Source organism: Podarcis raffonei, chromosome 2 (assembly GCF_027172205.1).
Source record: "Podarcis raffonei isolate rPodRaf1 chromosome 2, rPodRaf1.pri, whole genome shotgun sequence".
NCBI lineage: Eukaryota > Metazoa > Chordata > Lepidosauria > Squamata > Lacertidae > Podarcis > Podarcis raffonei.
This window is the reverse complement of record NC_070603.1, coordinates 74,661,884-74,682,451: the sequence shown is the minus strand read 5'-3', so window position 1 is coordinate 74,682,451 and position 20,568 is coordinate 74,661,884. Positions and strand designations below refer to the sequence as shown.

At 45.1% G+C, this 20,568-nt stretch overlaps 1 protein-coding gene across 3 annotated transcripts; it reads right to left on the bottom strand.

The window, feature by feature from the left end:
- Positions 1-5,961: 5,961 nt before the first annotated feature.
- Positions 5,962-19,979, bottom strand: LOC128408185 (protein ABHD14A-like). Of its 3 annotated transcripts, XM_053377505.1 has the most exons (6): positions 19,778-19,979; positions 18,898-18,990; positions 14,956-15,232; positions 13,392-13,507; positions 10,540-10,775; positions 5,962-7,212 (listed from the first exon to the last, which is right to left on the bottom strand). In XM_053377505.1, the coding sequence occupies exons 3-6, from the start codon at positions 15,225-15,227 to the stop codon at positions 7,030-7,032; spliced, it is 807 nt and encodes a 268-aa protein (XP_053233480.1). In that variant the 5' UTR covers positions 15,228-15,232; positions 18,898-18,990; positions 19,778-19,979; the 3' UTR covers positions 5,962-7,029. The 3 variants fall into 3 exon arrangements, with proteins under 3 accessions (XP_053233480.1, XP_053233479.1, XP_053233482.1); XM_053377504.1 differs by lacking the exon at positions 18,898-18,990 and having other exon boundaries at positions 19,778-19,978; XM_053377507.1 differs by lacking the exons at positions 18,898-18,990; positions 19,778-19,979 and adding an exon at positions 17,911-18,103.
- Between the last annotated feature and the right edge of the window lie 589 nt (positions 19,980-20,568).

Sequence of the window (20,568 nt, the reverse complement as noted above, 5' to 3'; positions counted from 1 at the left end):
TAAGCAGTCCCACTGGTCCCCTTAAACCTCTTTCTTGTCCAAATCCGCCTCCTTCAGAGCATACTTTGCCTGATTGCAAATGAAGGTTGAGGGGCTATTAACTGGCTTGCCAAATGTAATAAAATCTAGCCAACTCATGGTTGATGCTACATTTTAACTGAGAACTTCCTGGCTCACAGCTCACATTTTTAGCCACTACCATCAACCACCTTCTCATCTGTGTATAGCCAATTTTACACAAGTAACACTTCACAAAAAGAAAAGTATTGCTGCATACATTTCCAGATGCAATTCTTATGTCCCTGGAAGGCAGGTGGAAAGCCTACTTTTCCTTATTGAGCACAACCACCCACAATAAACTCCTACTGCATATATTTAATGCATAATGGTTTTCACAGTACATAACCCTTTGAGATGTAATTCCTTGTGACACTTCAACTCTCTCTCCTAAATTATTTATAAATTGAACTTTGTGAAGCAGAGATTGGTGCACTTAAAATGGCCAAAATGTCTGCACTAGACACATCTTCCTTTCAGTTACCCCAGTTAATCTGCAAGCCCTCCTGTACTCCTTGTTCTTTCAACCATTGCCCGTACCATAGAGATAATCAGCAGGAAGGGAATATTGGTGCCTAGACTATGGGCTCATCCATACTGTTGTTTAACATGGATAGTTAAGTTTCCTATACCTTCATTAATTATGGGTTGTCCATATAACGTTTTTCTCTAAAACACTTCCTTTCCACACTTTCCTCTCCCTCAGTCTGGATTTTCTCATGTTCTCGTGTTTCTTATATGGCTGCAGCTGGTGTACCAGATGAAACTGGCAAAATGCACTCCTAGCCACAGAGGTCACTTGAATGTATCTATGAGTACCTCCAAGATATACACCTGCTCCTCTGGGGGGGGATGCAACCCCATCCAGAACAGACAGCTGGCCTATCTTCTGGACATAGGAACTACCTCCCCATATAGCCTATGTCTTCTCAGGGCCCTCATCCAGTCCACCACTGCATTAAGGCACTGGTCCAGGGCTTGCACAGCCTCTCCTGATTCAGATGTTATGGACAAAGAGAGCTGCATGTCATCAGCATCCCTATGGCACTGTGCTCCAAAATTGTTAATGACCACTTCTAACAGCTTCAAATAGATGTTAAGCAGTCCTGGGGACAACACAGTGCCTTGTGGAATACCATAGCACAGGTGTCAGGGAGCTGAAGAGCACTCTCCAAATGGTACTGTCTGCACTCGACTGTGCAGGTAGGAATAGAACCACTGTAGAACAGTGCCTCCGATACACATCCCGCAATCAGAGGATACCATTGTCAATGGTATCAAAAGCTACTGAGAAGGTTGTACTTCCTGTCCCCCTCCTAATACAGATCATCCATTGGGGTGAGCAAGGCCTACGCAGTCCCGAAACCAGATCTAAACTCAGATTTAAGTTGATCTAGATAACCAGTTTCATCCGGCAACACTAGTGGTTGCTCCGCCACCACCTTCCCCTCAAAAAGGTTTTTGGAAACTGGCTAGTAGTCATCACACAACACCAGCTCCAGGATGACTTTTAAAGCAGTGGCTGCAACACTGCCTCTTTAAGCATGGTTGGCCCCACCACTTCATGCAATGATGCATTTGTAATACCCTGGACCTGACTTCCCACACCATGGCTTTAATCAGAAAGGAAGGGCAGAGGTCCTTGCAGATCTTCAGTAGATCTTCAAATGAATGTTGCACAGCCGGTCCTTTGATGGCACTATAGCTATGACAGTGCATATCCCATTACCCTAAGTTCTCAGGCAGCTTCCCAAATTCATTATGGTTGCATGTTGTGTTTCCCAGAACCTCTTGAGGTCACTGTCCTCACTCAGTACTGCAGCACTTGCTGTGCCATGCTCTGAATTTTAAGTGTCATCCCATACTCGCTGTGTGCAAGACTGAGTGTTTGTTCTAAAGAGTCATGTTCACACAGGGCCCAACTTCCAGTTCCTTTGGGTGGGTGGGTCTGTGCAGGCCTCTTAAAAGTTCTATTTCTCTGGAAGGGTACAGCTACTTGCAATTCTCATTCATTTCATGTTGTTCAGGGTGCTTGAAACACCAGGTAGAACAAAGAATATGTAGCAAATCCAATCTGACAAATATCGCATATCCACAGAGCGTAAGATTTTTAGTGCTGGGTGCAGCAGGCATAGCAAGAACAAAGATAGCATTTTATCTGTTGATAAAGAAATACATTCTCACCCATCCTATGTAGCACATCTATGCTGGCATTGCAAGCTACTAGTGTAGAAAAGGCAGGTGTTTCCCGCTGATTGCAAGCATATACAGTTCTTTCAGAAGCCTGAATAAAAATGGTGATCCCACTTAACTAGCTCTTAACTAGCCATTTACAGATTCAATAGCCAGGTTGTATGCAATGTGACACTATGTTTTTCATTCCTCTGAGGGTCAACGTGCTCCTTTTATGTGTAGTATTATCTTCTATCAGATTTCCATTGAGAAGAGTAACACCTCAAATGTTAAAAACCTTACTCAAGGCTTATTGTCATTCAGATTCAAATACACCACCATTATCTTCCCTGCTCAGGGTCAACACTCCCTTGAGCAATTACTCCTACTTCATTTTTACACATTGCACTATTGCAAGCTGCTGAATAAGTTTATCTTCAGCAGCTCCTCTTTGTTACATGCTGAACTAGTTAAGAGCAATGCCCTGAAGAGGAGGAAGTGGCAACGGAAAGCAGAGGACTATAACAAGTATAAAATAGTTTTAGGCAGGGCCATCTCTTTCCAACTTTTGTTGGTTGCCAAAATAACAGATGTTTGTTCGGTATGTTAATCACAAAGAGAATATGGGCTCATGTCCCATTTGCAGGCACTGAAGTCTCTGCATATTATTGAACCTGACGTAGGCAGGATGGCAAAAGTTAAGTAACACTAAGCTTCTATCCCAATTTATGAAAGCAGTTGTTAAAAGTTAAGAGTTTCAGTTGGTTCCTAAAATCAATGTTAGTATATGCAAACCATCTGCCTAGTGAAGATACTTGATCTATCAATGTGATGACCGTTCCAGTCGAGTCAGTAAACTATAATAGTACATATCCCCAGCCCCTAACGGGAGTGCTCCTATTTAGGGTTCCTGAGAGCCAGAGGCAGGAATCTTGTAACACTGTTTGGGACTCTCAGGACTAGCCACCCCCTTCCTCCAGCAAGGCTTTGTTGCTGCCTTTTGTAGGTGTGCAGTTCACTTAGGATACTTACTCAGAAGATCCAGGGGGCAGCCTGAAGCATTTTCCATCTAGGTGAATTCCATCTAGGTGAATGACGAAGAGCTGCAGCAGCAGCAGCAACAGACTGGCTGAGGACTCGTGTTTCAAGGAGCATACTGGAGCCTTCTCTACCAACAACCCCACTTCTGAGTGAGAATCCTTCCCTGGAAATATCATGTGGATTTTAGCTCTTATATTACTCCTGGCCAACAACTCAAAGTAGGAGGAATGGCTTAAAGCTTGAGAGTAGAAGAGAATTACCATATTTTTCGCTCTATAACACACACCCGACCATAACACGCACATAGTTTTTAGAGGAGGAAAATCCGTAGGCATGCCACCCGTAGGCATTTCCTCCATAACACGCACAGACATTTCCCCTTACTTTCTAGGAGGAAAAAAGTGAGTGTTATGGTGCAAAAAATACGGTACTCTGAAAACCAGATTGGATGCTAATCACTTTTAGGACTATTCTTGAAATGTATTTGTTGGTTTTATAACAGTGAACTGTTGTGGCTTCTCCTAAAGAATCCTAGGAACATCATTTATTACAAGAATCTCCCCATTTATGCAAGGATTGTGTTCTAAGTTTCTAAAAAAACTAAGTTATAAAATTAAGCTTATACTTTTTCTGTTACATACTAAAAAGGCCATGTTTTTAAGGGCCAATTCATATTTTTGTAGCAGATATACAGATTTGCATGTGTAGAGGAGATACACAATTGGCCAGTGGAGCTGGTCAGCATGTGTATTCATACTGCACATCCACTGGGATGTGCTTCCGGCTCCAGATTTTATTGTGCTTGCAGCAGTAAACACAGAAAAGCATGAAGTAGACACATGTCATGGCAATGAGCTGTAACTGGCTACAGTTTGCATCCATTGTATGTTGTCAAATACACGTCATCATTTAAAAGCACTGATTTTATACAGCAAACATATTGTCATGTAATATCCAAAGCAGGCACTCTATCCATTATTTTGCTCCTAGCATTCCATGTTCCTAACTGGAATCTGGCTTGGTAAAATAGTTATCAAATGTGCAGGAAAGAAAATGAAGTGTTGGACTTTGTATCCTGTGCACTGTTGCCTAACTAGCATTTTAATAATTATCTTGAGCATCTGGTGCCATTTAACCCTGCCCCCCTCTGTGCTCCTTTGAATCTTGGCATTCTTTCCAGTTCTAGGCTGTTTCTATGAGTAAGAGCCAAAGTGCAGAAGACAATTCCCATCCATGTCATTTTGCAAATAAGAAGTCCTAGAGCCATTAAGTAATAGTCCATTTTGCTCACAGTAAATTATAATTTCACCATCCCTCAAAGAGCACACCACTTCCAGTGAGGCAGATCCAATCCTAATGTGCAGCACATTCACTCCATCAGTATCTCTTTTCAAGTATGAGTACTTGTACCACAACCAGAAATAGTCACTCATAAAAGGTGAGTAGGAGTCAGCTGGAAACGCATGAAGGTGCTAGATGAATGAGAGACCCAAAGATAGGCCACTGGCTCTTAAAGAACTAGGATAGGATAGACACCATGCTAAACTAACACCAGCAGTAGACCTGAAAGTTAGCAAGAACTATCTCTGTAGTGTCCCTACTTCGCAGGGGCTCAGCAATGGAATTTAGTTTTCAAAGCAGAAACTCACCAGACAGATCTATCCTTTGCTCTATAAAGAACAGCTACCTACTACTTTGTACTGTTAGCTTTCAAACCACTCAGTCTGCACCGTGACACGTCATCCACAAAACTCTCAGACCCCACTGAGGATATTCTACTCATAGATGTCTGAACATACATTTGCTGTGTCTTAGTAGGCAACTAAATTGCTTTCATCTCAAAGGAGAACCTTTTATTTCATTCGTCTCAGCAGTTAAAATAAATTCAACCTGAACAGTTCGGTGTGCAAAGGAATTAGGATGGCAATCACCTGAACATATTTTAAGGGGAATTTATTAACGTTTAGTGCAAGTTTACAATACTTGAGGTGGGATGTTGCTTTAAAAAGGCACGTGAAGTCTTCTTAGAGTGGGGGGGGGGCATGCTTAGTAGTTGTGTTGTAGTAGTATCACAAATATGTCCAAGAGCTGTTATCAGGCTTTTAATTTGTGAGGCATCATAAAGCCAAAGCCAGTGGCTCCTTTGTAGTAGGTGCTTTGAAGTCTTTGGCAACAGCGAGGCCTCTTAGTCTTAATTTGGAAAAGTCTTCAGAGGTTGAGCATCCTCTGAGTTGGAGGGGGAGGGATCCTGTTATCAGCTAAGAATAGATCAAGCTACATTTGCTCACATGGATGAGCAGAGAGTAAGCTGACCCCAACACACAGGAATGTATAGGGGAAATTTCCATCTTCTATGACAACTAGCAAATAAGCATATACAGGCATACCTCAGCTTGTGAACGCTGTGAGTTGAACGTTTTCGGGTTGTGGACTGTGCTTAACCTGGAAGTACCAGAATGGGTTACTTGTTGTCTTTGGCGCTTGCGCATGCGCAGAAACACAAAATGATGTCGCGCATGCGCCGAATCGCATCACACACGTGCACAGACACGGCGCTGTGGGTTGCGAACGTGCTTCCTGCACAGATCACGTTCACAACCCAAGGTACGACTGTATGCTACTTCAAGGCAAGGCTTTCCTGCTCCACCCAGTCTCTACCTAGCATGTGTGTGTACACATACACCCAACAAGATCTGTACAAATTATTTATTGACCCTTAGCAGTTGTGCAACACTAAAAAAAAGTATCCCTAAACAGCTTATGACACCAAATAGAAGCAATCAGCCACAACCCTGACATATGGGCTACATTCCCTGAAAACCTTGTAGCATCATTTCCCCTCTATCCCGCACCTCCTCTTTCTTGGGTGATCATCTATGTAACAGTAACAAAACAAAATCACCCACAACCAGCCAACATGTTACAGCTGGGTTCCTAAGGCATCACAATTATCACCAAAAGTTAAATGGAACAGACATTTAAACATAGTGCTTTTTCCAAATAAAAGAAAAGAAAAGAAAAGAAGGAAAAAAAGAAAGAAAAAGAATTTCCCCAAGTCCCTCAAAGGCCTCCTGGCCAATTTCATATATATTAGTGTTTTCTGTGGTTTGTTCCTGTTCAGATCTTCCAAACAAGGACACACACTCTCTTCATCTTATTGGGGTGCCACAATTCAGCACGGCAACCCACTTAGTTGCCTTCCACTGATGGGCAAGTTTGAGGAGATCCCTTCCAAGAAAGAGGAGAGCAGTAAAACAACATACACGTAGAAAACACTCAATCCTTAAAGCAGGAGTGTACACACCAGTTGAAGTAGTCAGCTGATGATGGAGAAGTGCGGCCTCGATGTAACATGGGCTGCTTGCGCTCCTGAAAGAAGAAACTGGTGCTGAAGTTGCACCATTGTCCAGAGGGATCAGTTCTTAAAAATGGGGCAAGAGGCTGACAGAGATGTGTAGGTCAAGTTCTCCAGGCACAGTCACAACAAATAGCTTGAAAACGGTGTCACTTTGCTCCATATAGCCTTGTTCCAATATTTCTGCAGGATTCAGACAGTCAAGCCTGGAGCAGTCGTAACAAAAGCAGCCTCAAGAGCAAGCAGGGAGAAGCAATTCCCTGTCAACAGTCAGCAAGTCCTACAGCCCTTTTAAATATGGAGAAACAGATTCAAACACACAGCACCCCAGCAACATGGCAAAGGTTCAGTCTTAATTCTTTCCCAGGAAGAGATGGGCAGGGCAGATATACAGAGTACCACAATCACTTCAGCTCACCGAGGAAGTTCAGGAGTGCTTTGTGGAACTCCTGAGGCTTATCAAGGTAACAGGCATGGCCAGCTCCAAGGAGCATGACAACTCTGGATTTGGGAATCTGTTGAAGGCTCTGAAGAGACTGAGTGCCCAAGCCAGTATCACGCTCTCCATAGATAATCAACGTTGGAATCTAGAAAGATCAAAACATTAACACGTCAGTAATGTTCCAAAGGGCCTGGTGGAAGTGAGCATGGGAAGTACAATCCCTGGAGCACTGCGGATGAAGAAATGCCATACTTTTATGTATGGGCACTTGGCGCTTCTTTGAAAGCTCTGCTGGAAATGTATTTGTAACATTTCTGGGCTTCCTTTCCAGCCAAAGCAAGTGCTCAAGATGACATACAACAGCACACATAAATGAGAACATTAAAAAGCAACAGATTGAAAACAACTATAAGGCTACGCACCCTTATAATATACATTTTAGCTGAAAGTGTAAAGGTTATAGGGGCCAAGCATCAGCTTGGTAGGAAGTTTGAGATTGGGATTTACAATTGCAGGTGTACTATTCCCCCTCGATTCTCACCTGACGAGAATAAATAATGAATAATAAATAATAATAATAATAATAATAATTTATTATTTATACCCCATCCATCTGACTGGGTTTCCATAAAGCAGCAGCTCATACAATATTCAGATATAGAAAGGTGCGCATATATATATATATATATATATATATATATATATATATATATGAGTTACTTGAGATAGGACAGCCAGTGTTTGATGCACTACTGTCCCATATGGTCAGCTACATACTATGCTGTACACATCATCTGGACTAACACAATGGCCAAATGACTGGAATATTGTATGAGCTGCTGCTTTATGGAAGCCCGGTCAGATGGATGGGGTATAAATAGTAAAAAATTATTATTATTATTATTATTATTATTATTATTATTATTATTATTATTCTCGTCAGGTGAGAATCGAGGGGGAATAGTACACCTGCAATTGTAAATCCCAATCTCAAACTTCCTACCAAGCTGATGCTTGGCTTATTTTCACCAGCTTCTTCATTTTGTGATTATGAAGCCAGGGTGGTTGCTATGCCTGGCGACACTCATCATCACTTCACTTTTGCAAAGCTCCACATCTCCTTCCTAATTATGCATTTCAATGTACACCAAATAAATCTGATTCAACAAGTGTGCCTGTTGCCAAGATGCAAAGCAGAAAGTCTACCTAGAGACCTTCAGGCAGAAGAGGATGTTGGGAACCAAGTATCTCCCGAAGGAATACATTATTACAAACTTACATGACTGCACGCTCATGTGAGGAGCGACTTGTTTTGTAAAAGGCTTTATTTGTAACTGACTAAAGGGACTAATTGTACAAAACGTGTTGGCACAGAAGAAAGATGTACAAGAGTAGCAAATGAGGTGCCCTCCAGATGCTGTGGACGACATCTCCCATAAGCTCCAGTCAGCACGGCCAGTGGTCAGGAATGTTGTCTGCAACACCTGACGGGAACCACAGTGGCTGCCTCTCGCTGTAAGGAGTAGGTAGGCCAGTGCAACTGAGAGAAGAATCCTGTTCTCATTGTAATCTGGGTGGAGTCCTGTGCACCTTCTGCTCTGCAGAAGCGCTGCACCCAGAAACAGGCGGATGAAACAAGAGAGCATGCATTTCCATACCTAGAGAAACTATTTCCATATACAGTGGTACCTTGGGTTACATACACTTCAGGTTACAGACGCTTCAGGTTACAGACTCCGCTAACCCAGAAATATTACCTCGGGTTAAGAACTTTGCTTCAGGATGAGAACAGAAATTGTGCTCCGGTGGTGCTGCAGCAGCGGGAGGCCCCATTAGCTAAAGTGGTGCTTCAGGTTAAAAACAGTTTCAGGTTAAGAGCAGACCTCCAGAACGAATTACCGTATTTTTCCCTCTATTACACGCAGATTTTTTCTCCTAAAAAGTAAGGGAAAATGTCTGTGCGTGTTATTGAGCGAATGTGTGGTCCCTGGAGCTGACAAGCGCGAGTGAAGGCATAAATCAGGCAAATATCAAATCGTCCGGAGAAGGGAGGAAAGGAGGAAGTTGCTGCTTTCCTGCATTCTGCCTCAGGGTCTTACTGCCCACCCGCTTCTGTTTCCTTACTGTGTTTGCTCAAACGGAACAAAGAGCAGAGAAAACCCCTCCCCTCCAGGCAATTCCTTTCCGTGCGTCTGGGACTCGAAGGCAACATGCAGGTTGGGGGGGGGGAGAGAGAGAGAGCTGGCTGGCTTGTGGGGGGGGGGGACTTTTGCCTTCCTTTCCTCCCTCCGGTAAAACCCCTCTCCTGCATTCTTAGCCAGCTGCTTCTCTGCACACCCCTCTCCTTGTCGCTTCTATGTTTTTCCTTCCCTCCCTACTTAAAACGTGGTTCCAATCACGGATCCACATGGATCCTCAGGATCTTTGCATTGAGTCACCCCAAATTCACCATCAGATCACATAGCAATGATCTGATGCAAAAACAGGGCTGCAATGGTGCAAAAACATGGTTACAAAGCACGGATCCACATGGATCCTCAGGATCTTTGCATTGGGTCACCCCAAATTCACCATCAGATCACATAGCATGTCCATGGCTACAGCCTGCACCAAAAAAATCACGCACCCACTGTTGCCTGGGGCTGCAATGGTACAAAAACGTGGTTACAAAGCATGGATCCACATGGATCCTCAGGATCTTTGCATTGGGTCACCCCAAATTCACCATCAGATCACATAGCATGTCCATGGCTACAGCCTGCACCAAAAAAATCACGCACCCACTGTTGCCTGGGGCTGCAGTGTTATGTGTGTGTTATGGTCAGGTGCGTGTTATCGAGCGAAAAATACGGTAAGTTCTTAACCCGAGGTACCACTTTACAGAAGAGTTAATACTGAGGCAGCAAAAGGCAGAGACAGAATGGAATGGTGGGAAAGATGACTAACCAGGAACAGAGACAAGAGGCTGTATTAAACTAACTTTAACTCAGAGTAGAACCTTTAAAAATAATAAATTTAGTCATAAGCATTGATTTCAATGGATCTACTTTGAGTAAAAATGGTTAACTAAAACCCAAGGAGGCAGAAAAGCCTGGAAGCTGATCAAAGTTACTGAACTCTGTTATTTTCCTGAGATTTCTTATCCTTAATCCAGTATGTATTCCATCCCTCCCCCCGCAAAAAAAGTCAAGCAGGCCTAAAGCTTCCTTCTAAACAATGAAGGTCAATTTCCCTGGGATGCCAGGTGTTATGCCAAATTCTGTACCTGCTGTGTGTACACATTATTGGTTTTACACAGGTTCCCTTCAAAGCATGAGAGATGCACTTGTGAACGAAGACTACACTGACGTTCACTTTTTCCGCTCCACAGCTAGAATCGTATGCTAAGACTTGCCCCCATGATATCTTTATCAAATGAGCTGCAGGCCACAACATTAGAAGGGACACCATGACACAGCTCCCTCTCTCTTACCTTGACCTGCTGATACTGCTGAGTAGTGAAGTCCTTGGTGCCTACAGGTGCAATGGGCACAAAGCCCTTCAGCTGCTCCCCACTAGCCAGAAGGAAGGGAATAGAATAGCGACCACTCATGGAAGAGCTTATCAAAACAGGCTGCTGGAGTCCCAACTCCTTGAAGACTTGCTGCAGGAAAGCAACACGGCCTTGTGCTGTCTCAACAGTGCTGGAGCTTGGGGACTCCCCATAGCCTGTTGAGAAACAGAAGGAACTGGGGTAATTAGACAGCCAGGACACACACAGGCAACAAGCAACATGCACTGGTGGAAAAACATGAGACTGATTCCAGCTACTAACTTTACCAACCGATCCCCATTGCCCAAAGTGAAGAAAACTATGCCTTGCACAAGCTCAGGCCACTGTCATCACTTTGTTAAGCACACAGATCTAGATTCTTTCCTCAATAGCATGGTTTTCCTCTGTCCAATCCTGTGGACAATCAGGGTCTTAGGAAGGCTGCAGAGACAGAGTTAATTGATCTTTGCCAGTGGTGGTTTCTTTAGTTACTTAGTGGTTAAGAGGGTGAGCCATGAGCCAAGCGCCTCCCATTTCAAATCAACCAAGTAATCTATAAGGTGGTCTCCTGCAAGTCACAGTATTATGGGATCAATATTATTGAATTACCTTACAGTGCTATTGTAGGAATTACCAACATATTTGATTCCTTCTCTCAAAAATGCAGTGATTATGAATGCTAAGCATCATTGTCATTTAAAGAACCTGCACCAGCATTAAGTGTGTGGGGTGGGGGAGAAATCACTCCACTAGCACTGAGGTTTGCTGCAAAATGCAGAGCTGAGTTTAGCTCCTATGAAATGAAGACTCAAGGAAGCTGAACATTCAAGGAGAAATAACTACATGGCTTTGCTGCTAAACCAACTAATTTTCAACCTGAACTTACTAGAAATTACTTCTGGCTTCTTTTGTAGAAGATGCAGCGATCTGTCTAAAATTTACACAACTAAGCAAAAAGCACCTTCAACTCATAGGTCACTGCTTACTGCTAATTAGCAGCCACCTTGTGCTCTAATGCAAGCCAAACTTATCTAGGCTAGTTCTGTCACATCTCCAAGGCAATGAGTAACTATGACAAAGAATCCCAGAGCAGGGACCAAGCATTGCAACAGTGTTGCCTGAAAGAGAAATATATCCAAGAAAGATGGGCAGTGCTGTTTTCCCTTGTCTCATTCGTCGCAGACCTTACAGCACGCTGAAATGATGGGAGCTGTAGTCCAACAGCATCTAGGGTCCTAAGATCAAAGAACACTGAAAGCATCATTGGAATCTGGTGGCCTCATGGAAGATCTCCTAGGCGGTCATTTGCCAGCCAGCAGTATAACTGGCTTATTCATGGCCATTGGGCTAAGCTGTCTGGGAATGATGTGAGTTATAGTCTAACAGCTGGGGAACTCAAGAAAACTGCCTGACTTTGTACAGTACTTCAGTCACTCCCCCCCCCCATGTGATTGATGGACAGGGATTTTGGCAGGTCCTTTATTTCTGTTGCATTCATGTTGTGAAGGAGTTATGGATCCCTTTACCACAGTGGTGGCCAAACTTGGCCCGCCAGCTGTTTTGGGACTACAATTTCCATCATCCCTGGCCACTGGTCCTGTTAGCTAGGGATGATGGGAGTAGTAGTTCAAAAACAACTAGAGGGCCAAGTTTGGCCACCACTGCTTTACCAGTTGCTGTTGGCATCCATCTGCCTAGAGGGCATCCATCTGCCCTCTAGGGTGAAGTCAAACCGCTGCATTAGCAGCACTAAAGTAACCTCCCCAGGGTGCAATCCTGGGAAGTGTGTGTGGAGGTCTTGGGCTGCCCAGACAATAAGACCCTCCTCTCGGCCTCACTGATGTGGTCCAAAGGACAGCACAGCACTACGTTTGGCACCAGCCTGGCTGCAGGAGTTGCCGGAATGAGGCGCACAAGATGCCATTAGGGATTTACTCCTTAGCCTTTTCTTCTCTAGAAGATATCCCACAAAACAGAGAAAGTTTAGGACCAGAATTTTCCTTGTCCAAGAAGGGCTACCTTCCCAGACTGACTAGCCCAGTCTGCCCCTCACTTCCTCTACAACATGAGCAGAAACTGCCTTCCTGACGGTTGGACCCACTATTGGTTTCATCTGCTCAATCCGCCAAAGCTTGTCTTTGTATGGAGGGAAAGTCCTAAACTCAGTGAGGATTTGAGACCCATCAGCTACCCTCACCTGGTTAGATGGCCAGTCAAAGCTGCTCCTGGGCTGTGGCTGCTATTGCATGCTGACAGCTTCTAGGAGCCTCAGCTGAGAGCTGAGTAGGGGGTGGGGACCAAAGATAGACAAACTACCCCAGGAGAAGCACGACACGTCCCCCCCCCCATGAGGTACAGTGGTACCTTGGGTTACAAACTTAATTCATTCTGGAGGTCCGTTCTTAACCCGAAACCATTCTTAACCTGAGGTGTGCTTTTGCTAATGAGGCCTCTCATTGGCGGCGCGCAATTTCCATTCTCATCCTGGGGCAAAGTTTGCAACCTGAGGTACTACTTCCAGGTTAGCAGAGTTTGTAATCCGAAGCGTTTGTAACCCAAGGTACCACTGTACTACCTCTCCCCTAACACCCTTACACGCCAAACCTTTACCCCTGCCCCAGTTATGTGGGAGTAGTTAAGTGAACACAGTAAGTGGTGCTTTTTCTTATACCTTTGTCAACTAAATTGCCAGTGATGAAATTAGATAGACACATTTTTTATGTTATTTCTCCCTGATGAACTGCAAGAGCACATAAAGCTCCAACATGGGTAAATCTGCAGCTTATTCTCACCAGGCAAATCAATGGCTATTGCACGATATCCATTCTCAGAAAGTAAAGCTAGTGTCCCCAATTCTTCCCATTTTTTGGAATTGAAGGACTGACCATGCAGGAAGATCACTGCCAACCTGGAAAAGAAAACACAGTGTATAGTCTATTTGCAAATGAAGAAACAAACAACAAATACAGAAGTAATGATAGCCGGGATGGGGGTGGGAAAGAAGTACAGATTTTCTGAAGGGGAGGGTATATACACACTCCAGCACTTGTGAGCTGCACACAGCCTATAATTAAATGTAAATGAGGAAGAGAGTTCACACAGTAACACAGGACTGCAGCAAAGGATATACACATATTTAAGATACCGTGGCACAGTACTCAGGTTCTCCAACACAGAAAAATGAAAGTAAAATATTTTATAGGTGTGGGTATTGGGAATGAGGATTGCAGATCGTCACCATTGATGTCACCAGCGCTCACCAATAAGAACTCGTGTCAAAGAAAGTGAGAAATTATTACATTATATGACTAACAGCAAGGATTTTGTTAGTGAAATATTGAAAAGAGAAAGAATTTCCTCATCTGAGGTAATAGTTTACAAAACTTTGGGAACTGGCGCTTTACATAAAATTATCTAGTTGCTTTGGGTCTGACAAGGGCGGCAGCGGCGGGACCAGCGGCGAGAAAGGGCTCCTTTCGGGCCGCTCATCCCTCCGCCACTGCTACCCACCTCACTTGAGTATTAGCCATGGGGGGCTTTTTCAGCATAAAAAATGTGCTGAAAAAGTTGGCTTATACTCGAGTATACACAGTATCTATCTATCATCCATCCATCTATCTATCATCTATCATCTCTTTAGTGCTGAAATATTGTGCTTGACAGCTAGGAAAATGAGATTCTTTACAACAAATGTGCTAGCTGAGGAAAAAGGTGTTTGGATCTTCTGCAATAACGTAGTAGGACTTGCACAATAAAGCTACCACCTGAAAAGTCCAATAGGTTAGAACAACAAACATAGGAGGAAAACTTCAGCATCAGCAAGACTCAGCAGGCTACTGCTATGTTGAACATTTCTGCACTTTGCTGGAAAGAAACAAAAATATCTGTGAAACAGCTGATCCAGAGGTAAAGTCTAGATCTGGATACTTCACCATCGTAACAGTCATCTTTTGGCACCTCTGAGTGGAAAAGTAACTGAAAAGCCAAAATGTATTTATTCTCCCAAGTGCTGAAGGATCATTTTTAGCAGCAGAAGTGCAGCTACCAGGATAGTTTTAATTCAAAGATGCTTTGGACAACAGCCATCTTGGTTTAGTCAACAAGCACTTGCATATCTGCAGAGGCACAGAATGCACTGCTGGATCAAAGGAAGAACAATTTGTCAAAATTTGTTCTGTCTCTAGTAGTCTGATTATTGCATGAGGACACACTACTAGAATCATAACCTAAGCTGATGCAGTTGCAAAATGTCAGTATGGACAGGCTGCCATGGAAATTGTTTATTATTTAAGGTGAGAAGGGCCATTTTATCTCATTACAGTCAAGAGTTTGGCGGGGAGGGGGGACACACCTTACCTTTCAGTGAAGGGTGGCCCATCTTTCTGTACCTGTACAGCTTCTCTAAAGAAAACAGAGGGATTTTGCAGGACTGTCCCTGTCAAGATGGTGATGTTGCCCGTGCCTTGACCCTTATTCATTTCTTCCTCCATAGCCCGTGGCTTGGGGATGTCTACCGAGGATGTGAATCTCTCATGCTGGATTGCCGGCAGCAACAGGTAGAGGACGAAGGTGACAAGGACTCCTAAGACCAGCAGCCCCAGCCTGTTGCGGATCAAAGTCATAGTCATCTTTTCTGAAAGAGTTTGAGACAGAAAGGAAGGAAGAGAACCACTAGGATCAGAGAATTTGAACACGGGCAAGGAAACAGGTGAACTCTATACAGCAACTGAAATTGCAGGATTACAATGGGGAAAGGCTCAGGAAAAATTAAGGAGGCTGTGTCCAGAGTAGCCTCTCTTTGGGCATGTGGCCTTCTCTGCAACAGCATGCATACTCCAAATAAATAATAAAATGATCCCACTGGGTAGTGGTGCTTTGATCCGGGTTCAGTGTAGGAACCGTACATCCCCCAAACCACTTCTGATTTTGTACCACAGAAACCTAGACCTTTTGTTGAGAGGTTCAGAGAACCCAAGATGCCCCAACTCATCTTGCTCAACATTAGCTACTTCAAGTCTGTCCCTGCATCAGTGATATTCTCCAAGTCTTTACGATACCTGCTGGAGCTGGGTAGGCTGAGGCCAAAAGTTGCCATTGCCCAAGCAGCTTAGGAACAATTAAGTGCTACTAATGCTTCAGCATGCTTCTACACATTTTCAGTACATCCTCCAGGAAGAGCTCTGCTGGGTCCCATTTGCTGCAGTGGCCAACTAGATGCAACTGGTAAGCCCACAACATGGGCATGAGCACAATGGCATTCCCTAACTGTTTGCCCTGGCACTCAGAAGGGCTGCCCCTCTGATTTTACACCAGGCAAAGAAAAAAGGTGGGCTGGCATGGGCCACAAGGGCCACACTTTTAATGGGCCCCAACCAAGAGCTCTGCACTCGTGCTCCTCACCTACAGAGGGCAGGGTAAACCACTGCCTGCTTGCTCACGCCATGGCAGATGAGCACACAGTAACAATGAAAAGAAGTACAGGAGCAGCTTGAAACAATGAGAAGGCCAGGCCTGTACTAAGAGGCAGGGGACTAATGATAATTTGACTGAGAGCTCTCCAAAACCTGCAACTGGCACTGACAACCTGTCATTAATAAAAAGAATGTATATTACACCATGCCTCTTCCCCAGCACAGTGGTCAAGGTCCGTCTAGAAGGCTGGCCTATTGTGTTTTTATCAGCCACACAACTGGCAAAAATTCAGAAATGCGTTTCACTCCCCAGTTTACTGGATTTCTATGCTAATGAATGCAGAAATTCAGCATCGACTCACACAGTTATGAATGCACAGGAGATCTGTTAAGTGAAAAGGTGACAACTGAATCCTCTTTTCTCTCTCCCCATTTGCAACCCACTATTCTCATACTCTTCCAGAGGGAGCCTGCTAGGTGTCCCTCTGTTGCCTCTTCCCAATACCTTTTCCAAATCCCCCGTTTTTCAAAATTTATTTTGCTGACTCACAACACACATGTTCAACAAGCATAATGCAATATACCTAATGTAACAAATAATACAAACTTCGCAGCCAAATGGAATAGCTGGTATCTCTAAATGGACTCTCATTCGTTGGCTTGTTTATCACTAGGCTGTTATTCCCATAGGAAACATGTTCCCATAGGAAACAAAGTTATCCTTATGCTTCTCCTTAAAGTGCCTAAGGCTGTACATCATCCTAAACTCTTAGCATTCCAGTAGACATTGAAAAGGCTCATTTTTTCAATAAACGCATTGCCACTTAAATCTCCCTTTCCTTAATTCTAACGATAATAGCTAATTCAACCATAAACTATATCCTACACTCTTAGGAGCCTTTTCTCCAGGCAAGGCAGACTGATATTTGTTCTATTTAGTAGTTACAGCTAATATTCTAGCTGTCAGTGAGTGAACTGTCATATCAATATTCTCTGGTAAAACAGCATTTTAATCATATCATTACATGCTATTACCAACGGGCAATGAAATAGGCGCAGGAATCTAACATTTGGTGGGCCCTCAGTTCCCCAGCCCTGGTCAAGAGGTCCTGTGCAGCTCACTCAACAGTTCCCATGAGCCCCAACCAGAATGACCAACAGTCACAGATGACGAAAATTGCAGTAACATTTTGTGAGACAGAACACACCTTGATAAGAGGGAGGCAAAAGAGGGAAGGGACCCCAGATTCCAAAGATGTTTCAAAACGTGCTGCTGATTTTCAGCAACTGGTATTCAGAAGAAGTACGGCCTCAAAGTGTGGAGGCACAGCACAGTCACCATAGAAAGTAGCCACTGCTAGACTTCTCCATGAATTTGTCCTCTTTCAAAGCCATCCAAGTTGGTACCCATCACCACTTCTGTAGTTTAACTATGCACTGCATGAAGAAGTGCTTTCTTTTATCTGTCCTGAATCTTTCAACATCCAGCTTCACTGGATCTCCACAAGTTCTAGTGTCATGAGAAAGGGAGGGAAACTTTTCTCTATCCGCTTTTTCCATGCTATGCATACTTCTATAAAGCCACCTCTTACTCGCCTTTTCTCTAAACTAAAGAGTCCCAAATGCTGCAACCTTTCTTCACAGGAATAAGCAACTTTCACAGAAGCTATCCCAAGATATTGCATACCTCACAAGGCTTGCGGTGATGGGAAATCTTAGCTAGTTTTCATTCCTTTGTATCCGTTACTAACAAATTTTTACTCAAAATAAAGAAGGGACAGAGATAGGCAAAACAAAGCTGCACACTAGTGTGAAATTCACAATCATAAGAAAGAAGGGCCATAGCTTCCTGGCTCAGATTTCAATTTATCCTTATTCACCATAACCTTTCACCAGCTACCTTGTTGGATTTTATCCAGCAGCTGGGCTGCAGATTTGCTGTCCTTGAAGATGTAGGTTTTTCCCTGGTGCACCACCTTTAACTTTGCAGGGCTCAAGACGTAAGCCCGAGCTCCTGCCTTCAGGAACTGTTGCCTGAGTGCAACGAAATGCTTCCGCCTGGTGTACGTGGCAGGGCTGAGGTCAGGAAAGAAGGATACCTTGTGTCCGTTGAACTTTGTTGTCTGGGAAGCCCACGGTGCGTTCAGTATCCTCTCCCGATGGCGTACATCTGAGAGAGTTATTAGCACTGTACTGCCACTACCCTCGTGGGCATGCTTTGCTGGGAGACGGTATGCACTTTCAATGCAGATGGGAACCTCCTTCCCATTTAAATCCAAGGCAGCTGGCATCAGATTTTCTAGGTACGGAATGAGGTTGACATCTCCAACAGCTGCTGGGACACCAGTGACCCTTAAGTTCCGAGCTCGCACTCTGTTCTCTAGGCTCTCCAGCCTGCGGTCGGCCACCAGGCGCCCTACTGCCAGTTCCCTCATCAGAGTGGAGTGTTTGACAACACAGCTTTGCGTGGACACCATCTTTGTTTCCAGAGCTTCTACCCGACGGTCCGTCTCTTCCAGGTGCTTCTCCAGTCTGGCCAGCCCAGCCGAGAGAGAAGCCAGGGCTTGACCTAAAGCATCCCGCTCAGATATTATCTGCTCCAACAGCTCTTGTATCGAATTTGCCACAGACGAAGAGAGGTGCACCCGGCGGATTCTTCCACCGTCTTTCAGGAGCATAGCGCTACTATCTCTTGGGTGCCTCTGAGCCCCAGCCATTCACCAATTCCCCCTCAGCAAAGAGGAAACATTAACAACCTCAAGACGAAGCAGAGACCATTCCTGCCGGGACAAGCACACAGCTTCCCACTGCTTCTGCCTGGTTAAGTATAGCAAGACACACCCTTGTTTACAAGCCTTTTTTTTTAACCTCCCACTTGCATACACACCTTCCCTTTTTCTCCTCCTCCAATTCCTTCAGTGACACAAAAAGGAGCATAAAGCAGGCACCTCCGATGAGGAAACCCTCACCGGACACTTTGCTGAACACAGAAAGATGCAAAACTGAGTTGTCAGTTGTTATGGCAATCATATTATTATATACATGCCAACATCCACATCCCAGAACCCCCACATGTTCTACTCAGCAAACTAGTCTCCCATGTAGTTGCAGCCACAGGTGCTCATAGATTTAAAAAGGGAGAAGGAAACAATACCAGGGAGCCCCAAAATGTCACCTGCTCCATCCCTCTTTTGGAAAACTCCCTCAGAGATAACAAATAGGTATACATTTTCAATGGTCTTGGGGGCCTGGTCAAAATCCCAAGAAACTAAATAGAGTATAGCAGAACTGGGGAAGAAGGGAGGGCGTTCTTTGCCATGGAGGAGTGTGCTTTTTGCCGTTTAAGGTGAAGCCACTGCAGAGTTAAAACGAAAAGGAATACAAATTCCTGAAGTAAACAAAGAAGGGTTTGCGCGGCGCTTAGCAACAACCGAGCTCGGCTTCTCGCTTCCTTCGATGCAAAACCTTGCAGAGAGGAGGCGGGAGAGTCTCTTAGCCAACTCTGACCCCCACATCTCTCTCCCTACCCCCACCTGGCGGGTCTGGCCGGCTGGTCTCCCCCACGTCCGAGCTTCCCAACCCCTACAGGGAGCGCCCCCCCAACCAACGGCGCCGCGCGCATCTCCCGCCCCTGCGCGCGGCGGCGGCGGCGGCGGAGGCTTCTCCTCCGCCAGCCACGGGCTTTGCACGCAGCCAGCGAGCGAGCGAGCCCGGCAAGCGCTGCGCTCCCCCGCCCAGAGGACAGCCCGGCCGGCCCGTGACTGTACCTTCACTTAGCAGCCTCCGCGGCAGCTGCGTCCTACCTCCTCCCCCGCCCCCTGCGACACACTTCGACCCGGCTGGCTCGGAGCGAATGGCGCCACGGCGAAGCCTCCCCGCCCCGCTTCCACGGGGCCTAGCAGAAGAAGAAGCCGCCGGCCTGCTCGCCTTGCCCTTCTCCTCCAGGCTGAAGGCTACACCTAGCGGCCAGAGGAGGGACTACGCGGCGTCTCGGGCAGGAGCGACGCAGAAGGCGTGGTCGGGGCCTGGTCAGCTGCGGAGGGCGGGAGATCCCCTGCTTGCCTTATGCATATTCATATGAATGGCTGCTCAGGAATACACGATGATCGCAGATCGCGATGGCAAATTAGGAACTCGTGTGTGTGTGTGTACGTGTGTACCCCACAGTAGCTTTGGGCTGTGCCAACTCATGCATCCAAACCTCCAAGTGAGTGCCCCCCCCAGCCCAAATCTGCCTTGGGTGCAAAGACACTGTCAAATGTGACTTATTATTAATTGCACTTATTCGTTAGTACTTTTTGCAAAAAGTAAAAGCGACTTACAACCTGAGGTCCAGTTGTGATGGTGGGGTTCAAGATCTGCTATTATTTCTGCAGCAGGGTGCCTGCATCCAGCATCAGCAAGCCACCCAATGAGCAAGAAAGGGGTGCTTTTTAGCAATTGAGACGCTAATCAGAGTGAAAGGAGGTGAATTGGCCACTGAGGATTGGCTCCTAAGGTCATTCTGAAGAAGGTGTGCAGGAAGAACACCAAGGAGGGGCAGTTCTGTGTGCTCCAA